Below are 15,693 nucleotides of genomic sequence, written 5' to 3'. Positions count from 1 at the left end.
GAAAAGTGCCTGAATTACCCCAGGATTGCCAGCCATTGGCTGATGAAGATCAGGACGCATGCTGGCCCTTTAAGCTCCAGAGGGAGCATGCGTGTGTTCTATGGGTGCAGGAGTACAGCTCTGGCCATCAAGCAGGCCGCAGCCTGTGAGAGCGAACAGAGAATACCCGGTGGCTGGCACTGCCCGGGAAAGGACAGCTGGAGGCAGGTTTGGCCCACCCGGTAACTGCAAGGGAACAGCTATAATAGTGGGCCCTTGACACCCCAGTCCAACAATGCCTAGACATTTATGAATTGGGGGTTTTTCTGTACACAGTCTGGTACTGTTCAATCTGTGCTGACAGCACCTGACTGTACAGACACACCTTTTTGACAAGGAAAATGGTAGCATTCAGTTGTAAATGTTGTATATTCTGGAGGAATAAAAGAGGAACATAACACCAAGGTATGAGAAAAGATGCTCCGGAACTGCTATTTCATGAGGAATACAAGTATAAACAGACACTAAAACGGAAAAACACCTGCAAAAACCTATGTGTGAACCCACTCTAAAGCTACTTTCACATTAGCGGCAAGCTGTTCCGGCGGGTGAACAGCCTGCCGGATCCGTGCTGCCGCTAGTGCCGCCGGAGGTCTACTCTGGCACAAGTGGCAGCATGGATCCGGCAGGCTATTCATCCACCGGAGAAGGCTGGCGCTAATGTGATAGTATCCTAGGGCTAAATGTACATGATAAGGATTGCGTGCGTATTTTCTGCGTGAATTTGTGTGCGGAAAATCCACACCGTAGGTCATGTACATTGTATTCTATGAGAATTAAAAATTCTCATGCACACGATGTGGATGATTTCCATGTGGATTTTGACCTATGGTGCGGATTTTAAAATCCGAAGCATGTCAATTTATTTTATTTTTCCTGTCCAGATTTTCTCTATTCACTTCAATGGGGACAGTAAAATCTGCATGCGGAAAATCTGCATGCACATCCGCACTAATTGTTGCGGATTGACTGCACGAATTCCCCTGTGAACACCTGCACACCAGGCCTCATGCACACAGCCGTTGCCTGGCCGTGGCTGTATTGCGGGTCCGTGATACACTGGCACCGGCTGTGTGCATCCCGCATCATGGATGCGGACCCATTCATGAAGTGCTTCCGTGGGGTTTCTGTCCGTGCCTCCGCACCGCAAAAAAGTAGTGAATGGGTCTGGGTCCACATGCGGTGGCCCTATGGTCGGTGCTTGTGCATTGTAGACCGCAATTTGAGGTCCGCAGCATGGGCCCGGCTGGCACACGTTCGTGTGAGTGAGGTCTTAGGCTGCTGTCAGACATAGGTTTTTCCTGCCATTTTGCATTGGCGATTTCTTACACTTTTTTTCTTCTTCCGTAAAAATGCCAGCTCAAGAAGATAGCTAAAATATGATTTATTTATTTTTTGCTACCGTTTTTGTCAGATAGGTGTCATTTTTTGTCTTTGTGCTTTCTTTTCAAAAATAAAGCAGGCTGTATCTCTGGCATTTCTTTAATTTTCGAAATATTTGAAAAATGACACAAAAGGCGCATAGAGCAACACCTGGGATAACCAAAAGAAAACCACCGGAAAATCTGCAAAATCACGACTTCTCCCATGTTATCCTGTGTTCCGCAGAGTAAATAACGTCCTGCTGCGGATTTCTTGTATGAGAATCTATCCTTTCGTTTTAATGGGAAACCGATTCCGCAACGCAATCCGCGGGGATTTCCACTGCAGAATCAGATGGAGAATCTCTCCATTCAATTCAATGGCAAACAGGAAATCTGCAAATAAATCCACACCATAATTCACACGTGGACTTTCTGGCGGAATTTTCTGCCACGTGTGAAGGCATCCTTATCCAGGTAATGTGCCTATTACTAGAGCGTTGGGGGGCAGGTGTATTTATATTATGTCTGCACCAGGGGTGTAGCTAAAAGCTCATGGGCCCCCACCCCTCAGTGCTTGTTGGCAAGGGGCAGGGGAGCACATAGCCTTCCTGCTACCTGAGGCAAACATTAAAAGGGCACCCCTCATGCCAAATTCTTAAACTAACCCCTTCCCTCCAGCCAGGGGTGTAAATTGACCACTATGCACTTTCTATAATGCCAGTGTCTTATGTGGCACAAGGGTCATTGGGCCCGTTAGCGACTGCTACCTCTGCACCCCCTATAACTATGATATAACCAGGGGTGCACCAACAAATGAGGCCAGGTGAGGCGATCGCCTCAGACAGCACCAGGTAGGGGCAACCGAAATGCCATGGGCTGAAGGGAAGGGGTTAGGTTAAGAAATTGGCGTTGGAAAGAGGGGGCACCGGTTCAGTTTTCGCCTCAGGCAGCAGAAAGGCTAGGTGCACCCCTGGATATAACTAAAGCTGAGCAATAATTCCCCTCAGCAGCACTTGTCCCAAGTCAGAATGATTTTTGGCATACATTATCCGTTCTGAAATATTTTACCTCAGAGCACATTGTAAGCCATGACGAGGCGAATTCGTGTTCCACCACATGGACACTAGGTGGCAGTGCCGGGCGCCAGAAGCCGCGTCCCCTGAATGGGTTTTCTGCACATGTGCACAGACTGTGAAAAGAAAGGGACAGACTCACAGGAAATCAGTGAGAATGCAAATACAAAGTGCGTGTGGGAGTGAGACCCACTGAGGGAAATGTCTGGCCTGAGCCACAACAAAAGCCAGAGGACTGCAGCCATGCAGCAGGCTGCGCAGGTCCGGGCAGGATAAGTGCAGCCCCGGCAGGGATTCGGAGGGGACGCCGTGTACACCTTCTGCCCGGAGCACTTGTTCGGACATCCGCAATGTTCTCCATTAAGCAGCCTAAACCTAGCTTCAGGTCTTATCTGCTGCCACCTCAGGTATGTGATGGACCGTGGGGAGCCCTCAGTATAGGGGGGCACTTACTGCAAGTCAAGTGTCTCTTCTTCATATACAACTGTGGTAGTGGGGGACTACAACTCCCAGCAGGTCCACGGCCTAGGCCTGCTGGGCATTGTAGTCCCACTGAGTGTCGGTATTGCACATGTCTCCATGTTTCGCTCACATATTTATTCCATGTTTTCCAGCACGAAGACAAACTCAGCCCCGAAACCAAAATTAAAAAGCTGAAAGCAGTGCTGCTGCCAGGTAAGTGCGCCTTCGCCAGGTCTGTATATTTATCTGCCCGTCACTGTGTCAAGTGTAACACTGGATTCCATCATGGGCTGTTCCGAAATCTGCCTAATAGCTGCTGGAAGTTGTCACTGGTAGACCACTGAACCTGTTCCAGCTCAGGTGGAGTTAAAGGGGTTCTCCAGCCCTCACACAGGTGTTCAGGGGGGTCATTCTCCTCCCCGGATTAGGGGCCACTGACGATAAATATGATATCGCAATGCCAAGATCTCCAGACTTTGGGATCGCACTGTTAGGGGGCGCCTTCACATGTTGCAGAAGTTTCTGCTATTGAAAATCATTTCCATTCATTTGAATGGGGCATGGATTTCTGCAAGACCCATTCAGGTGAATGGAACGGATTTTCTGCAAGCACGTGAAGGCACCCTTAGGCCACCAGCAGACGGGCGCGGATGAACACACATAAGAGCCACGCCAATTTCCGTGTGGATTTGTGTGTGTTTCTGCAGCATATCTGCACATCAAATCCACAATGTCTAACAGCAGTTTTGGGGGCGGATTTGATGCGGTTTTGCCACCGATCTCATCCTTCCATTGAAAAGGGTGAAATCTGCAGCTAAAACCGCAAACATAATTGACCTGCTATTTAATTTGAAATCTGCGCGGCAGGTCAGTTTCCACATGGAAAAAATCTGCAAAGTGCACATGAGAGTTGTGTAATCTCATACACTTTGCTGGTACTGTAATACGCGGTGTTTTTTCTGTACGTATTCCGCAACGTGTGCAGAGGTGGCCTTAGGGTGCAGCACTTTTTTTGCAGCAGAAATGTGGATTTTGCAGTACATTTTCTGCAAATTTCACCCAATGCTTTAGGGCTCAGGCACGCGACCATTGGAAGTTTTGCAGTCCGCAAATTACGCATCTGCAAAACACGGATATCAGCTGTGTGCATTCTGCATTTTGGAACGCCCGGCCCATAATAGAACAGTCCTATCCTTGTCCATAATGCGGACAATAATAGGACGGAAAACTTACTAACATGTGGGCTGGCATCGTTTTTCCATCGGGCACACGATTGCCGGAGGATTAGCCAAATTTATCACAAAGTGTGCCTCATCATAAATTAGGCTAATCATAGACCGGCGTGAAAATGCAGGTCTTTGTAAATGTGCCCCAGTGTGTGTTGGTTTTCAGTATAAGGTCTCATGCACACGGCCGTGGCCGTATTGCGGCCCGCAATATGCGGGCACCGGCCGTGTGCTCCCCGCCTCATGGATGCGGACCCATTCACTTGAATGGGTCCGCAATCCAGAGCTGCGGTGCGGAACGGAGGCACGGAAGCACTACGGAGTGCTTCCATGGTGTTTCTGTCAGTGCCTCCGCACATGTCCTATTTTTTTTTTTGTGGTGCGGACTGATCACGGACCCATTCACGTTGCCCGTGCATTGGGGACCGCAAGTTGCCGCACAACGGCCGTGTGCATAAGGCCTTATCCATATTTGCCCATACAGATCTTCTCCATTCTTCTATAGATGCGATGCAGACGTGTGGATAAAAGGAGTTGTCCCGTGAAGACTACTTATCCCCTCTCCATGTGTTACGGTCCCATTCTGGGGCCCATGTTTCTTGATCATGAGAATAGCAGCCTGTTCTCCACGTTTGAATAGAGTGGCAGACACGCATGTCCGCTGCTGCATTCACCTCTGTTAAGCATCATGCAGACGTCCGTGGAACACGGTCCGTGAGACACCGGACTGGCATTGCAGGAACGCACGGCGTCATTGGTTGCTGTGACGCCTGCAATGCCAGTCCGGTATCTCATGGACCGTGTTCCACTGACGGCTGCATGAGGCTTTACGCTGACTGAGATGGCGCTTTTCTATCTCCGGCAGCCCGAATAGATCCGAGTGGAGAGGCAGCGCACATGCGTAACCCCCGCTCCATTCAAACTGGGTGATGGGTCCCTGTTGATGCGATCGGTCCCCCGCTGATCAGACACTTTCACCGATCTTGCGGATATGGGATAAATTGTGTTCATGGGACAACCCCTTTAAAATGCATGTGACTTGTTGTTAGAATCAGCTGTATGCATGAAGAAATGGCAGTTCCCAACGTCTCGCCTCATACACCCAATTTTGATGGGTTAAACTTAGGCCAAGTTCACACTTCAGTGATTTCAATCAGTGATTGTGATCCAAAACCAGGTGCGGGTCAAAAACACAGAACAGGAGCAGATCTTTCCATTACACCTCTGTGTAGCATCCACTCCTGGTTTTGGCTCACAATCGCTGACCGAATCACTGAAGTGTGAACGAGGCCTTAAGGCGTGTAGCTATTACGTACGGTCCCACCACTGGGACTTGCACCTGTCTTGAGATAGGAGATGCAGGTGCCATGAATGGAGGGACGGCTGCACATGCATTGCTCTTTCAGTTCGCTTCTCTAGGCATTTATGAAAATAACCGAATGCCCGCACCTATTAGAGGCACATGCTGGGCGAGGAGTAACCCTTTAAATAGGTCACAGTGCAGGGGATCAGTCCATTGCTGATGAGCTGTCAGGAGTGATGATGAATGTGTTTGGCCTGGCTAGTCTGCACAGCGACCGATATGGCATGGACTGGTGGCAGGTGTGGGCATGCACCCTGGACAATCTGTAAATGGATGTCGCAGCAACACTTGATCAATGTTACCTTTGGCTACAACCTTTTCATGTTACAGAGTTTCCGTTTGGAGTGAGACTGGAGTGGTGCAGGGCTGTTGTGCCAAGCACATTACTTTTTACACAGTCGTCTGGGTGTGCCCATGTGGCTGGAAACCGCAGGCATTAGGTAATGATTGCCAGCACACAAACTGGCCTCCTCTGGTGTTAGTGGGTAGAGGGATTTTAACCTGTGTTCACTGCATGGACTTTTTCCTGTGGCTGCGCTATGTATATGAGATGACCTGATTATACCGTGGGTCAAATGATTACACAAGGTTTTATTTTTTCCATACTCCATTCACTTGCATTACAGTCTGGCAAGCTGACCTCCCTCTGAAATCCATGTCTAGGACGACTACAAATGCTACATTTCAGCAATTCTTGACTGGATCAGGCTGTGTATTGCCTGCCATAATATATGACCAGGTGGCCCAGTCACAGCCACGGCCAATAGAAATGGGTTGACTTGTGACGGTTGGTTAGGCTGCGTTCAGATTAGGCCCCATTGCGGATACCTTATGCATGCTACCATACGTTTCCTCAGAGTGCTATCCACATTTTTTGTGTGGATATCTCTATTTGCACAGCCATATTTTGTGGCTTTTCTGCCATTTATAGAGTAGATCCTATGTGTGGAAGAGAATAGCCCCTTCTATTGAGAGAATTGAGAAAATTCACACAGAAGCAGACAGAAATGCGGACATGGCCCTGTGCATAAAGCCTTTGGTGGAAAAAGTTATGGATACTTTAGCTGGACCTGACGGCTCGCAGATGTCTCCATAGGTCGCTATTGGCGTCCATCGGCACAGCGCTCTGTCTTCCATTATAATTAGGAATGTATAACTCAGATGTGAACAGAGCCCTATAACATTGTCCCAGTACATAGCTGTCATAGCGAACATCTCGCCACTCGCTCCTAAGCAGAAGGTCACTAAAAAGCAGTTTACACAATAAACATATCTTGTTTCTTCATCATGAAATTGTAGTTATATCTGCTTATACCTTCTGTCAGGTAGTAGTTGCAGATCAAAATAAAGGATCTGTTTTTTTTTTTTCCCTACTTTTTTCAGTTATTCTGACGATTCAGCTAAATCGAATATGACCTAAATCAGTTTTGCTTAACACCAGGTTGATAAATCTCCCCCACTATGTCTCGTATGAGTGTGTGGATTATTTATATAGAACCTGTTGCCATGTAATCTGCAGGCAGCATGTTATAGAGCAGGAGGAGCTGAGCAGGTTGATATCTAGTTTTATGGGAAAAGACTTAGTAAAACTTGTAAGGCTGAGTTCACATCTCGGTTAAGGAGGTCCGGCAGGCTGTTCCGACTTAGACCCTTGTTGGATCTGACAGAATCCTGCATTGCCGGATTCTCTACTTTACCGCCAGATCCCCATTGACTGTAATAAGGTATGGCGGTGATCCAGCCACTTTCTGTTTCTGCTGGAAAAATATGTAGTTTCATGCAACATTTTTTATTTATTTTTTTGTCCGGCCGACAGCCAGCATATGTGCTGGATCTCCTTGATGGAGATGAGAACAAGGCCTTTTTTTATACATTTTATATTTCAGCTTTTCTGAGCTTAGTAGTACACAGGGGCATCTTATCAATGACTGACAGCTATCTATGTGTAGATGCTTAAAGAGGACCTTTCACTAGTTTAAAAACTAAAACAACAGAGGGAGCTACAGACACCGGAGCCTATACCGGGCGAACGGAGCGGCGCCCAGACATACTAGTAAGTGCAGGGGGACCCCTGGGCGCCGCTCTGCCCACTGATCTAGTTAGTTTTTAGTTTTTAAACTAGTGAAAGGTCCTCTTTAAGGCCCCTTTTTGTTTGTTCCTGGTAGTTGCTTGCATGTCAGAGGAGGTGAGAGCTGCATTTACATGCAGCAATCATTTTTGCTGTATGACTACGAGGGATAGTTTCTGCAATTGCTCATATCCATAAAAAAATCAATGCTTTGGGCAGCAGATGGTTGTTTGCCCAGAAACTATTACTGCATCAGCAGTACTTTTACCTGATCAATGTTTGCTCATTCATCCAGTTATTGGTGGCATTTTTACACTATGTATTTATTGAGTGCGAGTGTTCCTAGAAACACTCCTACCCGATAATTGCCCCAAGGGGCCTTAAAGGGGTTGTCAGCTTTTTTTTTTTTTTTTTTTTTTTTTTTTTTTTTTATATATTGATGACCTCTCCTCAGGATAGGTCCTCAGTATCTGATTGATGTGTGGCCGACTGCCGACACTCCCTGCCGGTCAGCTGTTTGAGTAGAAAGCAGTCCTCGTTCGTTCCATAGAGGTCGGAGGAGTTGTAATTACACCTGCTCACCGATGCGGTTGCGAAGGTGAGCAGTTATACAATGAAGGAAAGGCAGCACTCGCATGGAGCGCCACCTCCTATTCAAACAGCTGATCGGCGGGGGTGCCGGCAGTTGCCCCCCCACTGATTTTCATATTGATGACCTATCCTCATCAAGATAGTTCACCCCTGAGAAACCTCTTCATGTTTGGCCGTCCAGGGACCCACTACTCATCATACAGTGATCTTGGTAATCAGAAGGTGTTGCATGATGGCAGCTTTTCTTTGAGTGAATTTCATGTGAGAAGACATTGGGGGAAGTAGGGGTGGGCGGTATAGGCGATATGCGATATAAGTTTGGGCCACGATATGGATTTTCGCCATATCGCCTATATCGCCGGACCGCGATATGATCGCGCTCTCTGCGCGCACCATTTTCTCCTGAGCCCGCCGGCCGGCACAGTGGAGGGAGAAGAAGGGAGTCCCCTCCCTCCCCACTGTGCGCGGCTGCCGCTGAACACCAGTGAGGACAGAGTAGGAGGAGGAGGGGAGGGACTGTGGTCAATGAATGTGCCGGCCATATCCCACAGGGTCCCCCTCCTCCCCCCATCATTGGTGGCAGTGGGCAGTTCCGATCGGAGTCCCAGCAGTGTAATGCTGGGCCTCCGATCGGTTACCATGGCAGCCAGGAGTCGCGCTACTGGAGTCCTGGCTGCGATGGTATGTTAGTGAGCAGCATTATACTCACGTGCGCCGTGGCCGCCGGTCGCTCCTTCTTCTCATAGGTCTGTGCGGCTTTTTACCTAGAAAAAAAACAACTCAATCTCACTTCAGCAGGGGGTAGTGAAACATCTGGAGTTACATCTCTAGATCAAATTATTTTAAAATGATGTTTGATATATTTTGCACAAATTTCAGCATCACCGACACAAACCAAACTGACTTCAAAATCCCCCCTCCTGGGAACTCAGATATGAGTTTAAATGGTCCTTTTTGTGCTGCAGATTGGCTTAAAATACCTTTCATTTGTCAGGACACTGGATTGCCAGGCAACGCCACCTCCCATGGCTGTTACCAGGGTAGAAGGCATGCTGAATAGATGGCCGGTTCACCCTGTGCATGCTGGGAGTCTGCTGAGGAAGGCAGTGTGTGCTCTGAATGGTTAATCTCATGATGATATCATCTTCTGCACCAGCAGTTACTATATGTCCTTGTCTGGGGATGTGTGTGAGGTTTCTGATTATACTGACATGGATCACCTTTACCATATCCACATCAGTAAGTATGTGCCTTTGTTCAATGGGTGATACATCTGCCATCAACATTTAGGGCTCATGCACACGACCGGATGACGTCCGTGTGCATTCCGTTTGCGGAACGGAACAGCTGGCCTTTAATAGAACAGTCCTATCCTTGTCTGCTATGCGGACAATAGGACAAGTTCTATTTTTTTGCGGAACGGACATATGGAAACGGAATGCACGTAGAGTCACTTTTTAGAGTTGTTGTGTTTTTTTTTTTCTGGCATTTTTTTCCGTTTTGGCGTTTTTGTGTCTCTGACATTTAGTATTTTTAAATGCAGAGTCTAATTATAAGGTACCATGTACGAGACTCTTCATCACATGCGACATTGTTGTCCAGTGTACTATTTGCGTTTCTCCACGTCGGATGTTAGAATTGATGGGACGCCAAAATAATGTCATTAATCTCCAGGCATCTCCCTATTAAAGTATATCTCTTACTATAAATCAGTGGTACAAGCGAAGATTTGTACTGAAGCATTGTTAATATCTTCTTAGAAAAGAATGCTTCTTTCTCCACTTAGTCTCCTTTTCCTCCTCCCTTGACCTCCCCCCGACTCCTCAAAGAGATTGGTCACTTTAGGACAGTATTAACAAATGTAATTGTAATAAACTTAGTAATACATCTTTATTAGTTTTGTGGTATTTATGTTGCTAGAGAGGCCACAGCCCCTTATGACATTGGTGTATATTGCTTGTGCACTGCTCCTATCCATGATACAACCACAACTGGAGGAGCATATGACTCTGCCTTGTCCTTTCTAACTCACTGGGGCGGATTTCTACTGATTTACAGTGAGGAACAAAGTATTTGAACACCCTGCGATTTTGCAAGTTCTCCCACTTCAAAATCATGGAGGGGTCTGAAATTCACATTGTAGGTGCATTCCCACTCTGAAAGACAGAATAAAAAAAAAATGCACATTGTATGATTTTTGAAAGAATGTATTTGTCTTGCACTGCTGAACATAAGTATTTGAACACCAGAGAAACAGCAAAAATTCTGGCTCTCAAAAGACCTGTTACTGTGCCTCTAAAAAGTCCACCTCTACTCCACTCATTAATCTAACTTAGTAGCACCTGTCTGAGCTCTGAGACCCCTGTCCACCCCACAGTCAGTCGGACACCAACTACTACCATGGGCAAGACCAAAGAGCTGTCAAAAGACACCAGACCTTGTGGACCTCCACAAGGCTGGAAAGGGCTACGGGGCAATTGCTAAGCAGCTTGGTGAAAATAGATCAACTATTGGAGCAATTGTCAGAAAATGGAAGAGGCTAAAGAAGACTGTCAGTCTCCCTCGGACTGGGGCTCCATGCAAGATCTCACCTCGTGGGGTATCACTGATGATAAGAAAGGTGAGGAATCAGCCCAGAACTACAAAGGAGGAGCTGGTCAATGACATGAAGAGAGCTGGGACCACAGTTTCAAAGGTCACTGTCGGTAGAACACGGAAAGTTCTCCTGCTCAAGTCATCACATGTCCAGGCCGTCTGAAGTTTGCCAATGACCATCTGGATTATCCAGAGGAGGCATGGGAGAAAGTCATGTGGTCAGATGAGACCAAAGTAGAACTTTTTGGTCTAAACTTCACTCTTCGTGTTTGGAGGAAAAAGAAGGATGTGTTGCATCCCAAGAACAACATCCCTACTGTGAAGCATGGGGGTGGTAACATCATGCTTTGGGAGTGCTTTTCTGCGAAGGGGACAGGACGACTGCACTGTATTAAGGAGAGGATGAATAGGGCCATTTATTGTGAGATTTTGAGAAACAACCTCTTTCCCTCAGTCAGAGCATTGAAGATGGTCGTGGCTGGGTCTTCCAACATGACAATGACCTGAAGCACACAGCCAGGATAACCAAGGAGTGGCTCCGTAAGAAGCACATCAAGGTTCTGGAGTGGCCTAGCCAGCAGTGATGGTCAGTTCGCAGTGTTCGCCAGCATTTGATTTCAGACCGGCACAGGCAAGGTCTTACTTGTGCATCGCCGGACGGGTGAGTCTACCTTACTAAAGATGGCAGCCCGCATGTGTTCACCTGCGAACACTGCGAACTGACCATCACTGCTAGCCAGTCTCCAGACCTAAATCCAATAGAACATCTTTGGAGGGAGCTGAATCTCTGTGTTGCTCAGCAATAGCCCCGAAACCTGACAGATCTAGAGGAGATCTGTGTGAAGGAGTGGGCCAAAATCCCTGTTGCAGTGTGTGCAAACCTGGTCAAGAACTACAGGAAACGTTAGACCTCTGTAATTGCAAACAAAGGCTTCTGTACCAAATATTGACACTGGTTTTCTCAGGTGTTCAAATACTTATGTTCAGCAGTGCCAGACAAATAATTCTTTAAAAATCTTACTATGTAATTTCCTGAATTATTATATTATTATTTTTTCTGTCTCTAAGAGTGGGAATGCACCTACAAATGTGAATTTCAGACCCCTCAATGATTTATAAGTGGGAGAACTTGCAAAATCGCAGGGTGTTCAAATACTTCAGTTCCTCACTGTATACTGAGAAAAAAGAATTCACTGCCTGTATAGATACTAACATAAAAATAAAAAATCTTTTATTACACACGGAATATTAAGAACTTTTTGATGGGCAGGTGCCCTTGAATCACAGGCTCTAACCTGTAAACAGTTAAGTCCCCTGATATTTGTAAAAGGGGCTACACGGTGTGTACAACAATGCAGTCGGTGTAAGTTTAGAGGTGTAGATGAATAAGTACCGGGACTAGATCTATGTACTGATGACAAATCTTGCACATTCAACAGAGTTGGTGGAACAGTGGATCCCTAATGGTAATTCTAATCTATTGCCCACAGTATATGCATCCAAAAGTATGTCTATAAAAATTGTCGCTTAAGCAATATATCTATAGAGCTCAACGCGTTTCTCTGGTAGGCAGGGCCGGTTTTAGACAGTGTGGCCCCGGGCAAAATTTAAAGTGGGGCCCCAAATCCTGAAATATTGGACCACACAGGACTTTGCAGGCACGGACAGAGGTTACAACCACAGCAGCTGGTTGCAGAATGCCTCATTATCTCTCTTTAGCCTTTCCACTGTAAGCTGCTGATCCTGCAGCCTCTTTGGGTATGTTCACACAGAGTATTTTCTGTGCTTAAAAAAACCTAATGCAGAATCTGCATCAGGTTTTTTTTGGATGTGTTTTTTTTCTGATGCATTTTATAACACACTTTTTGATTGGTTTTGCTGTGGATTTTCATTAATGCCCATTTTCAAAGGGAATTCTGGACATGGAACCCACATGGAGAATGGCCAGGGCACTTCATTTTTTTTTTTCCATGGTGCAGTTTATAAGCAGAAAAAAAAGGGTTGTCCCATCCGGGCCCCTGAAGTGAAGGGAGAGCACAATGTGCATGCATGGTCATCCTCAATTATTCTAATAGTGTTCTGAAAATAGCTGATCACTGGGAATTCCATAGCAGTGAATGGAGATATTGCTGCGAATGCACTTTGTTATGGGGGATCTGTGGATGACTCTCTGTTATAATGTGTGACATGGCTTTACAGATTCCTTTATTAGCAGCCCTGGTCTGCTCCCCCCCCCCCCCCCCCAATTACTGGGGGGGGGGGGGGGAGACACTACTACTCCAATGCCTCTGCCACATTCCTTCCCCTCCCCCAATTAACAATGCAGACCACCTAAACAATGCCGTCTTCAATAGTTTAACTAGAGCCCTCTATGGCCCAGACAGCCATGCGGTAATTGAACACAGAACGGCCACGTCACAAGCATGCTGTTTGGTGGTGTCCTAAAAGTGCTGCAGACCTAACTCATACTGGAGCCCCATTCACTTCTATGGAACCAGTGCTGTGATTTTTCATGAATGCAAAGATGAGGTGTGAAAAATGATGCTCACATACGCAGACTGGTCAGGATTCAGTCCGGATGCTGTGCGTTCACTACACGGATTGTATCCTGATGGAAACCTCGCTCGTGTGAAAGAGGCCTATAGTTCGTCACACACTTCAGTTACTGTAAATGGTGTACAGACTGACAGAATTTCTGTCTGACTTCCACAATCCAAAACCCTTGTGAAGCAGACTTCCAGACCAAGAAATGTGGCTGGTACGGTTTGGGGTGAGGCTTTTCTGCACGTGCAGACTAATAAATCATATCCACTGAAAGTCAATTAATTAAGGAGATTAGCAGCTACCAGCAGGGGATCCTACAGGATGCCAAACATAGCAAGTGCAACCTGCTCTTCATATTAATATGAAGACTGACTAAGGTGCCTACATTGCACCTATGGGATCTAAAATGCCAGGATGAGAAATACTGCAGGGCATCTCTGCCAGGGACTGCCAGGAATAATGATTATGTACCTGGACCACAGGATGACCGATATGTGTAACTTAAAGGGTTTCTATCACTTCGTTTCACATATTTAGCTGTCAGACACTAGCGATCCGCTAGTGTCTGCTCTGCCAAACCATCCTAATATAATTGCTTTTGGGGCAGCCGTTTTGCTACAAAAAGAACTTTTATTAATATGCTAATGAGCCTCTAGGTGCTATGGGGGCGTCATTAGCACCTAGAGGCTCGGTCTACCTTCACAAACTGCCGCCGCCCAGCACGTCCCTCCAGCCCGCCCATCTCCTCCGGAATGCGATCCTCCCTGTGTGCGCCTGTATTCGGCGCATGCGCAGTGAATGTCTGACTGCTTCCCTGCTCAGACATCTTCACTGCGCCTGCGCGATGACGTCATAGTGCTCCGAGGAACAGGCGCAGTGGAGATGTCTGAGCAGGGAAGCTGTCAGACATTCACTGCGCATGCGCCGAATACAGGTGCTCACAGGGAGGATCGCATTCAGGAGGAGATGGGCGGGCTGGAGGGATGCGCTGGGCGGCGGCAGTTTCTGAAGGTAGACGGAGCCTCTAGGTGCTAATGACGCCCCATAGCACCTAGAGGCTCATTAGCATATTAATAAAAGTTCTTTTTTTAGCAAAACGGCTGCCCCAAAAGCAATTATATTAGGATGGTTGGGCAGAGCAGACACTAGCGGATCGCTAGTGTCTGACAGCTAATTATGTGAAACGAAGTGATAGAAACCCTTTAAGAGAAATGGCAGAGGGAGAGAAGCTGAGCTCTGGGATAAATAGGTTTGTCATTTCTAGGACAGGACTCCTAGGAGAGACAGTGAGAGTCCTGATTACCCCTCCCGCACAGTGTGACAGACTGATACAGGGAAAACTCAATCACTGCAGGAGATTTATCAAACTGGGGTAAACAAAAACCTACTTTGTTGCCCATAGCAACCAGATTTCATCTTTCATTTTCTGAAGGAGCTCTGCATATTGTAATGTGGAATCTGATAGGTAGATATGGGCAACTAAGCACGTTTTCCTTCACACCAGTTTGATAAATTTCCCCCATTGAGGAGTTACCTGGACTCCCTGTCTTCCCAGGAGTCCTGTCAGGATTTATTTTTACTCCGACATCCTACTCCAAATCATACAGCTTAGCTTCTCTCCCCTATCATATCCTGCTCAGATGCCAGCGGCACGTTTCTGTGCTCGGCATGCCTGCGTGTCCTGGACACTGAGAAGATTTACTAATAATGTCTAATATTTAGACAAAATTAGACTAATATCTGGCAAACTTAGACTACACAGTCTAAAAATGTGCCAGATATATCACAGGGGCTGATGGTGGATGATAAATCGGGCACATCTATAGACTGCCTATTCCAATACCACCTATTAGTTGCCTTACTTTGTGCCAGAATCGGCCAGATCTCTTTACCAGATAAGCCAAGGCCACTTCCTGCTAAGACACATCCCTTCGTGGTAAAAAGTACGATATTAAGAAATTTATCGCGATAACAATATATATCGCGCTAAATGCCCATTTAGAAGAAAAAAAACACTTGGGGCCACAAGGAGACGTGACACTGTATGGGGGCAGCCCCAAGGAGACGTGACACTGTATGGGGGCAGCCCCAAGGAGACGTTACACTGTATGGGGGCAGCCCCAAGGAGACGTTACACTGTATGGGGGCAGCCCCAAGGAGACGTTACACTGTATGGGGGCAGCCCCAAGGAGACGTTACACTGTATGGGGGCAGCCCCAAGGACAAGATAGAACATGTTCTATTTTTTTGACGTCCGTTTTTCACTGACATTCAAAAAAACTGCCGTGTGAATAACCCCATAGACTACCATTGGTCTTAAAACGGACGTGTGATGGCCGTTACAAAAAATGTACATCACATGTCCGTT

General features: G+C 46.8%; 1 protein-coding gene across 2 annotated transcripts in view; it reads left to right on the top strand.

Moving 5' to 3' along the window:
* The first annotated feature begins 2,594 nt into the window (after positions 1-2,594).
* Positions 2,595-15,693, top strand: part of MTMR10 (myotubularin related protein 10) — a 79,140-nt gene continuing 66,041 nt past the window's right edge. For both annotated transcript variants that reach the window (XM_040413839.1, XM_040413838.1), the window contains exons 1-2: positions 2,595-2,883; positions 3,091-3,151. In XM_040413839.1, coding sequence (XP_040269773.1) covers positions 2,827-2,883; positions 3,091-3,151 — 118 coding nt within the window. In that variant the 5' untranslated portion in view covers positions 2,595-2,826. The remainder of the gene's footprint in view (positions 2,884-3,090; positions 3,152-15,693) is intronic.

The sequence above is a fragment of the Bufo bufo genome, chromosome 1 (genome assembly GCF_905171765.1).
Source record: "Bufo bufo chromosome 1, aBufBuf1.1, whole genome shotgun sequence".
Classification (NCBI taxonomy): domain Eukaryota; kingdom Metazoa; phylum Chordata; class Amphibia; order Anura; family Bufonidae; genus Bufo; species Bufo bufo.
Note: the sequence above shows the minus strand (reverse complement) of the source record. Positions and strands in the feature narration are given on the sequence as shown.